The following is an 11300-nucleotide window of genomic DNA, read 5'->3' on the forward strand; positions in this document are numbered from 1 at the left end:
GGCTTGTTTTCATAGACCAGGTTGATATGTCTCTCACGAAACCTGGCAACACTGCAGAGCACCATTTATGCACGCAAGAAGAACAGGAGACAGGCTATAATAGCACAGTTGGACCAGACCACAATTGGAACCAGATGATCGAGGTTAGCTATTAACAGTCCAAACGCAGAATACTTTAAATTCGCAGATGGAACAGAAGAACAGTCCCGTGTTTTTCCTCTGAAAAGAACCACAAGCATTCTGCACAAATAGAAACGTTGGATCAGGGCAGGCAAAATATTATGCAAAGCATCTTAGTGGATTGATTCCACAATGGCGCTCGAACATGCAAACTCGGGCTGACAAAATGCAGTTGTTTATGAACCTTTATTAAATTGTAATACTGTCCATGGCTTGTATTTTCAGCAAATATCATATACAAGTAAAATGCTTCTTTGTTGTGTGCAAACATTTGAAAAAAGAAAAGAAAAAAGAGGTCCTGTATACAAACAAACACAAATTCTCAAACAGAAAAGTCTGCCGGAGCAACAATTTTATAATTAAGACGTATAAAAGAACAAACAAAGAACCAGCGTCCTCCTGTTTCAAGAAAGATGCGATTGAGTCCAGGTGGTGCAGGGGTTGGATTCCCCCCTCTGTGGTACTACCTTGCTTGGTTGGGCAGTTCAATGAATACAATAGGCTCTGTCCACGTCACAGCATAACTTCCTACTTCAATAGGCTCTGCACACACAGCATAACTCTTCCTACTTGCGGGCCCTTTCACTACTTACTTAGGTGTTACCGGTGATAGTGATACTAACTGAGGCTCTGTTACATTTTAGTGTACAGTGGTTCCCAAACTTTTTACAAGGACCCCCATAACTCTGACAGTGTACAAATGGCCCCATACGGGGAAACAAATGGACCCTTTACGGGTCCATTTGTTTCCCCGTATGAGGCCATTTGGAACACACTCAAGGACACTTTGAGACCCACTGTTGCAGTAGGTGAGTGGGTGAGTGTTTCCAGTGAGCCAACATGCATAATATCAGCACCCTGACTCTGTTTGACCAGAATGGAACAGAGCCTTCATATGATCGCTAACACCTGAGCGAGTGAAGGAAGTAGTGGAAGGGGCTGAGAAGTAGGAAGAGTTATTCTGTGTGCATAAAGCCCTATTGACTGTTTGTAGGAGGGAAGCAGACAGTAGAGAGCCATCTCATGTCACTCTGTTTGCGACTGCCACAGATTCTGTTCGTCAGAATCGGGAGGGATAGCATGTTCCTCTGCCCTCCTGGCTAAACTCCTTAATGGCATACCGTAGTAGTGAACAGAAGTGGCTGGTGATGTCTTTTGGAGGAGATGTCGTTGTTTACACCATCAACCGTAGGGGTTTGGCAGTGACGATAATACAAGACTGAATCGTGAAGAATTTCTTTTGTAAGTTTAAAAACAAATTGTTAATTTAAAAAATAGGAACGGGAAAGATGCGATCGAGATGTCTCCGAAAACATCAGAGGAAGTCCAACGTAAGATGAAGGCACTAAGACGTGAACAGTATTGAATACGTAGGACCACAATGGAAACAAGTCCCCAGGACTTTTTTGTGTCATCCTTTTTACTCCTAAATGTTTTACTGTACCACCGGGCTCTTTACATTTCTGACTAGTTGTATTCAAAGCATTCAATCAATCAATCAATCAATCACTACAAGCAAGCACACTCCTCCTGTTACTCAACATTTAGCTATTGCAGTTTTTCTCTACTTTGACCTCAAAAGCAGACATTGGAGAAATCACGAGACGGACATTCCACTTCAACCCATTAATACCGGGAAAGCATCCTTGTCGTTTGTGCATTGGCTATTCAAAAATAGCAAATGCACATGAGCTGTGTTGTACTTCTATTATTTTTTTAACATTTCTGAAAAATCATGAAAGTAGTGACAACTACTGATTTAGAAGGCGTTTGTAGAGTCTGCCTCGGGTCCCAGGAAGGAGGGTACCCCCGGCCAGGGTGCAGTAGAGGTAATCCTGATGTCCTGTGATGTTCCTATGATGTTCTATGTTGTCTTATGATATCCTATGATGTCCTATGATATCATATGATGTCCTATGATGTTCTATGATATCATATGATGTCCTATGATGTCCTATGATGTTCTATGTTGTCTTATGATATCCTATGATGTTCTATAATGTCCTATGATGTTCCGTCCCGTATGGTCGTCTAGTCCCGGTCCTGGTGGTGAACCTCTTCCTTCTTTCCCTGCGATTGGTCCACTCCCAGTCCCAGAAAGCTGTTATCCTCTGAAAGTACAACACAGAATATAGAACACAAAGTACACGTAACACAGAATATAGAACACACATTACTTCATAGTTTTGTGTTGTTGGGACAGCTGCCTGCCAATGCTTTAACAATAACAGTGATTGTGAACCGGTGGCCGCCCAAAATATTTGACTGATAAAACATTATGTAAAAAAAAAAAGATATTTCTTCTTTTAAGTTTAAAAAGAAAATTATTATTTACAATGTGATGCCATAAATAGGAATGCATTACTGTGTTGGTTCCATTGATCCAAGCAGGGAAACATTCGATTTCTTGAGCGTTAATCAACATGTTTTGAAAATGCATGATGCAGCCTTCCCAGCTATCTTACCACGTGTTAAGTGGTCAGTTGGGTGTTTGTTACGCTATCGAGATTTTCAAGTGTGTGTGGTGCGGGGGGGGGGGGGGGGGGGGGAGGGGGGCGGGCTGATGCAGAAAAGGTTGAGAGCCGCCGCCACTTAAGAATGTACACTTGGGAGTTGTAGTTCCACATTAATGAATGAGACAGCCGTTGTGAGTTTAAAGTCTCTGTCACCAGGGACACTAAGTTAATTTGGGCTACTTGACTTCTGCTGCTACTCCTCACTTAAGGAAGTGTCTCTGTGGATTCCCGGCCAGTGAGCTCATAGTTCAGACTTAGATAACTCTCTCTCTCTCTTAGTGAACACTTGGGGGAATTCATGCCATGCCGGGTGTCACATGATCATATGTGTGTATGATGGTAGTGAGGTGACGTCTAAATGTTGGAACAGCTGAATGGAACAAGATGAACGGATATAATTTCCGTTTAGCGCTGGTACGGTTCTCTGCGGTTTCAATGACCAGTGGCTAACGTGTGCTAGAGAGAGAGAGTTGTTGTGGGTGTTTTAAAAATAATACTCTGCTGCCAAGTGAACGAGAGGCAGATGTTATTTTGGAAGCTCACACTGCCTCAAACATAATTGTCCACACTAGGAAATATAATATCTGGAATACAGTAGCAACATATTCATTTATACTCCATCACAGCCACTGGCCGAAAATAAATAAGTGATCCTTTCGGCAAGCAACACTTACTTAATAGGGGCTTGTCTAAACCCAAAACCTCTTATTGGTAAATGGTAATAATGACCTTATAGGCATGAATGACGATAGGCGACGTGCCTGTATACGTCACACCAGTCCACAGACTCAAACTGGAGTCTGTGGGGGGGTCCTTGAGATGTAACTACTTTTTCAACCCTACTGTATATACTTTGGCTATTTGGCTTGAAGATCTATTATTTATTTATTGCCAAATTTGTTTTGGGGAAAAGTTTTCTTCTTTTTTTTAACTAAAATGTTCTCTTCTGGCGGTCCCTGGCAACATCTTTGTAGATGAGGGTCCTCGGCCAAATACTAGCCTATATAAATATGGGGGTCCTTGATATGAACAGTTTAAGAAGCAGTAGTTTGAATGAATGTCAAATGAATGTGCATAATCTAATTTGCATATAGATGTGAGGGAACTTGATTTAATTGACTAAATGTTGACTAAAATATGTTTTATTTAATTAAAAAGACAAATCCTCTCTCTCACACTTATGCCAGTGTGACACTGCCAGCCAGTGTAACCCCTCTATTCTGGTTCTCAATAATGCAACCTCCACTGTGCCATTTGTCAATGTTGGCACAGGTGCCTGCATGCTATACGGTGCATGTGTAGAATATAGTCCAGGGGTACTAGTCTGTACTCTAGAGTCCACTCGTATAGCAGTAGACCCACAGTAGTTTGGCTGCTAGATCCAATAGCTTCTTACCTGTCCTCTGTATTATGATCATCCATTGTGAGTGCCTAGCGGCTCACTGCGCCTCCTCCTCGCCGCTGCTGCCGAGCTGCGAGGCGGACGACATGTGTCGGTTCCTGCCGCTCTGCACGGCCTGCAGGTTCTTGTAGCGCACCAGCGCCAGGGCGATCTCCGCGTTCCACGCCGTGCCGTCCTGCGGGCACCTGAAGTCGATCTCCTTGCCCGTGGCCATCACCACGGTGAAGTACACGAGCCCGCGCTTGTGCTCCACACAGTCCACCGTGGCCATGCGCTCGAAGCGGAGCTCCTTGGGCTTGGAGGAGGAGGAACAGGAGCCCCCTCCTCCGCCGCCTCCGTTACCGCTGCCTTTGCTCTTGTGGAGGCGCAAGCCCTCGTCGGTGAGCACGCAGCGCTTCTTCTTCCAGAGCTGGAGCAGACCGCTGCTGCGCTTCTCCACCAGCCCGTCTCTCATCACCTTGACCGGCAAAGACATGGTGGTCCGGCTGGCCCCACTCCCACAGCAGCCCCGGCGGGTTTGACAGGGGATATGTAGGCGGCCTATGAACAATAGTCTAGTGAAGTCTTCTGCTTCTTCTCGCTCTCTTATCTCCACGTTCTTATGGGAGAACTTAAACAACAACAATGGTAATCCATTCGATCCAAATGCCACCAGATGTTGTCAATATTCCCTCCGCGTACGTGAGGTAATGTCTTGTTGTTCTCCCGCGGACAGTGGCCTAATTTCCCGACAATAATAAAGCCTGCCATGGGAAAAGAAATGTCATTGTATATGTACGCCTGTAGCCCCAAACGCTCCGACGCCTGTGTGTGTGCGTGTGTTTTGTTGCCGGCTGGCTCCTGGCTGGCCGGTCTGCCTGGATATGTTTGTACATGCCCAAGCTCTTCTCCACACACACAGTCCGGACCTTCTCCGTTTACACTGGCTGGCGCCTCCCCGCCTCCCCTACAGTCAGTGACGACGTGTGTGTGTGTGTGTGTGTGTGTGTGTGTGTGTGTGTGTGTGTGTGTGTGTGTGTGCGTGTGTGCGTGTGTGCGCGCGCGCGTGCATGCGTCTATACTCATTTTCACACGATTCTGTGTGCTCGAGCACACAGAATCAATTCAAATGCATTAATTTATTTTAAGTTAAATTATTTTTGGCTGACATGGATTGCATATACTACCCAGTGCACAATATAAGTTAGAGGAGTGGTTTTCCCCAAAGACATGGTTTTTTGAGTGGTGCAACCAGTGACCACTCCTATAGACAGCTATGTGTGTCCCTGCCTGGTTGGTTTTCACAACCAAGTGTCACTGTTGTGCAGCCTAAAGTGCTTTACAGAGTCGAACGTAAAGAAGTCATATAGCAACGGAGTGTGAGAGAAATTTCTCCCCTTGCGTCACGTCAGTTAAGTGATCCGTCGTGATCCGTCTGGTTGGGAATTGGGATCGCCCCACGCAATCAATTGCTTGCGTTCCCCTGGGCAGCAGAGAGCAAAAAGGCTTTCCTCCTCTGCTCGACCCCTCTTGAAAGAGGATAACACTTCTGCCGTCACATTGAGTTGTAAACGTAAACATGATCGGCTATCACATTGAAAGTTAAACAGGACATCAGGACATCATGACATCATCGTTCAAAGCACTACTTTGCAAACTCGCCGGTGATCATTTTTTGACCCAGTCCAGTCCTGGTGTTCAGACGAGAACTCAGCGGAATTACAGCGGAGAACAGCTTGTGTACAAGCGCTGACAGTTGTGTATAATTTATTGTATCCTATGCTTCCATTTGGTGACAATTTGACCATTTACAGACGCGATTTTTCCGTTGCAGATGATAATAATCTACTAGTAATGAACTTCATGTCGCTGGCTTCCTTTGACAATGAATGGTAGACTGCAATCTGCCCCGTGTGAACTCAATGATTAATTGATTACATCACTAGCAAAAGACACAAAACTGCAAAAGTTTCAAACTTGCATGTGCGGTGTGAGCTTGTAGATTGGCCAGCACAACAAGAAGACTCGCCCCGTTTCTGTTTTACTCCCAGAATTCTCCCCAATGTGAGGGGTGGGAGAGGCTGGACAGCAGACGGCTGGACTTTGAATTTCTCTAACTATAAACTTTCATGACAGCAGACAGCCGAAGTACAAATATAATTTATGAAAAGCTACTACAGTGAAGTCTGTTCACAGAAGTTGTTGTAGGATATGTGGGGATTATCTGACGAGGTACCATTTGAGTGTGCAAAACCTTACATATACTAAATAATACTAAATTGTTTATAGGGTCAATATAAGTCAAATAATATAGCCTTTCCACAGGAGTATCTTTTTATATTTTTCCAAAAAGAATACAAACAGCCAATAGCATATTACAAAGTTATCCCCCTCACTGGTGACAATTCCCGGGAGGAAAAACGGGCAAGCACCGGGTCGAGTCTTCCGGTATTCGCCAGCACAGGTGACACAAGTATCAATACAGTTTGTACAATGATCCAATCTGTCATAGCTGCCATAGTGACCTAAGAATACAATAGCGACGGAGGGACTATGTAAGGACTTAAAATAAACGTGCATTTTTTGTATACGTTTGGCACAAAAGGACTCTGTCCAGGCCTTAACACACACACACACACACACACACACACATATTAACTATATGATGATTTGGGGTGTTACGGTACAGTACAGTACAGTACAGTAGAGGGACACCCTGGGGACCCCCACACGGTAACTCTGTCATTTCTCAACCGATTTGGACGCGGGGCGGCTCACCGGAACCAGGCCGGCCCCCTGGGCGCGTTCCTGGGGGTCTAGGTGTTCCGGGGACCTCCGGGGACCCCCACACAGTAACTGTCTTTCTCGACCGTTTCGGACGTGGGGCTGTGGGTGGCTGTGGCTGTAGGTTTGGAACTTGCTTTGACAATGTAAACATATGTTTACCTTGTTTAATTTAATTTAATTCATTGATGATGACCCGGTTATCAGATTATTATCTCCACGATATACAGTATAAGTAGTTTTTTTTGGGTGACCTACACCTTTAAGAGGAGCTCATGTGCACCTGTTTGTTATTATGGAGAACAAACACAACCTGTAGCATCTTGTCCACACACGCACGCACGCACACACACACACACACACACACACACACACACACACACACACACACACACACACACACACACACACACACACACACACACATACACGCACACCTGTTTCAGTGTTTCTACTATGACTTGCTGCTTTCTCTCTCTCTCGGAATGTGAGTGGGAGGGAGGTTGTTGAGGGCTCAAGGGTGAGTGAACAAGGCAAATGGGTGCAGTTACGTGTGTGTGTGTGGGGGGGGGTGTAGGAGAGAGTAAAGCCACAATATTATTAAGACATGAGATGATATGACTAAACTATCTCTGTACTGTACAGAAAGTGTGCCTATCTATTATTTTTTTAAAGATTTATTTTGGCCTTCAATATATATATGTCTTTATTGATAGAACAGTCATTCTGGCAGGAAATGGGGAGAGAGAGAGCGAGAGAGAGATGGGGAGTGCCACACACCAAAGGTCGTAGGGATCGGGATTCGAACCCGCGACACGCTTTGCAGCCTATAGGGTGCCCGCCTACCCGGACCACCACGCCATTTCACGCCAACACAAGCTACCAATATTCACATTGAAATTGATTCATTGATTTATTTTATTTCACAGTATGTGTAGAATGGGTTTTGTGATTTTTAGTGATTGTCAGATTTCTCATACAATATCCGTCCTGGTTTCATGTGTTTACTCACTAGCGGTTACTACAAGTCATTTTCAACGGAAGCCGACTGACATGAGGCTACAGACATTTATGAATGAAACGCCACATGTCGCCGTGTGACGGACGTCACGTGGCTACAAATCAGTTGTTGTTGAGCTGGACTCAACTTTTTGTGACGCAGTGAAGTGTCAATCAATAATACCGTATGTTTTTGTTTCACCAATTCCACTCCCTGGCTATTCTCTCTCTGTTTCCGTTCTGTGAATGGAATAAAAACTCATTCTTGGTGTTATAGCCTGTGTTATTGAGCCCTACCCTTACTTAACCTTTACGCACTGTGGCTTGAGCAACAACACTTCAACTGCAATGTTTGTATATCAGCCGATGTCATTGATCTGAGCGCTCTCTGTGCTCTGATTGTCCCTGCCAGGGTGCCACTGTATATGTTATGGCTGCAGGGTAGATACAATTCTAATTTATTAGGGATACTTTCATAAGAAGGTCCTGGGTTCGATTCCTGCTGGGGATGCTGTGGGAGCTGGGGGCGTGTTCTGTCCGGTCCTATCTTTGTGGAGTTTGCATGTTCTCCCCATGGCCAGCTGGGGCCCCTTGATGGAGGGGAAAGGAACTGGTTGGAATAACGTCCAACCGGGAAACTCCCCACTGTCAGATGAAAAGAGGCGGCTTGGACTCCTCATGCATAGGAGGAAGCATGAGGTCAGTCTGTTGCTCTCCCCAGGTTGGCAGAGGGAGTGTAGCGCCCAAGATTATACGTTAGATAATTGACACTGGGTGAAAAAATTGTTTGCTAAATTCGTGAGATAAACATTTTGGGGGAAAAGGAAAAGAAAAAAATGATACTTTCATAAAATAAATGAATGTAGCGCTTTACAAAAAGGGTGCTGTTCTTTCCCAGACCAGGGCCTGTCACAAAAGCGCCAAGTTTTCTTACATTAACCTTAAAGGGTTAGTTCACCCAACATATGACATTTTCTATCGATTACCCAGTATTCTTTAGTTTTTGTCACATTCCTAAGCCAATATATTAATTTGATGACCAGCAGCAGTTCCCTGTGTGTCTCCATAGGGATTGGGAGCATAGCAATCTGGTCATCAAAGTATTGGCTTAGGAATGAGACAAAAACAAAATAAATATCCATGAATTCAAGTCTCCATGGGGTGAGTAAACGAAAGTTAAAAGAGGTATTTTGGACGTAAACTGTCCCTTTAAGCCTGATTTATACTATCACTATAATTGTGTGCCAGTAGTGTCGCAATGTGCTGTGTGCTTGTAGAGCAGCTATTTTCTCTGTGCAACACAATGTGCAAGTTGCAACCAACTATAAATCAGAATTATTAGTGGCCTGGTCCAATCTGGTGAAAGTACAATAAAGAACGTACATCCACTCAGTTAAAGCCAGGTGCCGGGCAGAGGTTATAACAACAAAAAGTTAGGGTCCGCACACTGCACAATGCACCAAATCTTTAAAAATATATATATAAAAGGTTCCTTACTTACACCATAGTGGACATGATGTTTCGAGCCTCTCGGTTCTTCATCAGACCAATCTGGTTCCTCTGATCTGACCCAGTGGGAGAACAGATAGTCTGATCTGACCCAGTGGGAGAACAGATAGTCAGGAAATATTGTCAGAAAAATGTCCAGTCTGGGAATACATTCCCTAACAATACATTTCTTCACCAATGTGTTTGTAAAGATGTCTAGTATAAACGAAAATTTTCTGTGTGTTTTTCGTGCAACACAAAGCTTGCAATGTATTCAGAACAGAGGCGTACCTACTACAATAAGGCGAGGGCATCCATACAATGAGAAAAAAATAAGGACAAAAACAAGACATGAGAACTATTAGTGGACAGCTGATTGGCCGTCGTGGTAGAGCGCGACCCTCAATCACCCATTGGAATGGAAATGCAAGCCTTTCAGCCTTTGTATACTACTCGTCTGGCAGGTATATCTCTTTGAAAACCTTTAGTGCTACGATTGTGCGCGCCTGCGCGGGGAGACGACAATTAACACATCTTGCCTGCCCAAAATGTAATTCCTGGAAACACCACTGATTCAGAATCAGGGAAAACTCCTAGTTTGACCCCTCACATGCAGAATTCCATTTTGTAAATGTTGCTTTGCTAGGTTATTAATGGGACCCCAACTTCCAGCAGCTGTAACAGATATATAGTGAAACTGAATTTCAGTCTTGATGTGTTACTTTTACAAACACATTGGTGAAGAAATGTATTGCATTTTCTCAGGATTTTTTAATCCCTTGACTAAGAAGAGGCCCTAGAACGGTAGCCTGGCTAATAAGCCAGACCGAATCAGCCGTTGGCAAAAATAAATTGCCTGCCAGCGACAGTGTTGTGTGATATACTGATATTAGTCTGGCGTATTATCCAGGCTACTAGAATGGAGTCTCGGGGTACACTGTGTGTCATTTTAGTTTGTTCAGAGATGTTTAAATCCCTTGCGTGTCTACACAAAGTATACCCTGATTAGGGCTGCACAATATATCGTTATCGTATCGTTATCGAGGTATGAACATGCACAATATCAGTATCGCAAAAAGGCAACGGTATCGCGATATAGATATATCGTCGACATATCGATATATCGTCCACTTCTAAAGCCAGCCCTCTGTTTTAGCCTGTGCCCCTCGGAAAATAAACCATCACTCCGTTTGTCCCTCTGTCCTGTTGTAGCCTGGCTCCAGCCCTGAATCGCTAAATCGCTAGCCACGCCCATTAAGAAAATATGTTGCTGCACGATATATCGTATCGATATCGAGATATCTGCCCTATATATCGTGATATATATTATATCGTATCGTATCGATATCGAGATATCTGCCATATATATCGTGATATGAATTTTTGTCCATATCGTGCAGCCCTAACCCTGATGTCACATTGTTCCACTGATCCAAGACGGAATGCAATCCAACGACCGATCATTCAAATAAACAAGCCCTGAGAATGCACGCGGCCCACCCATCTGACCACTGAACACGGCCCACCCATCTGACCATTCAACACAAAACAGAAAATACACTAGCATGGAGCCCTGAGGGCCTCCGCTCAACCATAATGGGGTTTATAAGTGGTTATAAGTAGGCTATATGATGACTCAAACCAGTGTAATACGGTGCCAGAAAGTCCCAGCTAGCTAACTCAGATCTGCCAGACAAGCCAAGGTGAGGGCGAGGGCGTGCAACGAGTGAGGCTGTAATTGGCCTGAGGTGACACATGCTTGTCATCATAGTCACTGCAGTGTTGCGAGGGGGCAGGTCGGTTTTGGTGCACCACGTCATTCTTATGAGTGGAATGACTCCAGCGTACATGGTCTTTCCTTGGAATGTTTATATACAATCGCACTCTCACGCTTATCTCTCTATCTCTCTCTCTCACTCTGTCACTCCCAGTATCTGCATACACTCTCTAGG

The 11300-nt window shown here is 44.5% G+C and overlaps 1 protein-coding gene across 1 annotated transcript; it reads right to left on the minus strand.

The window, feature by feature from the left end:
- Positions 1-351: 351 nt before the first annotated feature.
- Positions 352-4980, minus strand: phlda3 (pleckstrin homology-like domain, family A, member 3). The gene is made up of 2 exons (XM_083769281.1): positions 4093-4980; positions 352-2291 (listed from the first exon to the last, which is right to left on the minus strand). The coding sequence occupies exon 1, from the start codon at positions 4571-4573 to the stop codon at positions 4136-4138; it is 438 nt and encodes a 145-aa protein (XP_083625407.1). The 5' UTR covers positions 4574-4980; the 3' UTR covers positions 352-2291; positions 4093-4135.
- Positions 4981-11300: the final 6320 nt, after the last annotated feature.

Source organism: Protomyctophum parallelum (assembly GCF_964188405.1).
Source record: "Protomyctophum parallelum genome assembly, chromosome: 7".
NCBI lineage: Eukaryota > Metazoa > Chordata > Actinopteri > Myctophiformes > Myctophidae > Protomyctophum > Protomyctophum parallelum.

Coding starts and splice junctions, on each gene's coding strand:
- phlda3 (XM_083769281.1), bottom strand. CDS start 4,573: ATGTCTTTGCCGGTCAAGGTGATGAGAGACGGGCTGGTGGAGAAGCGC.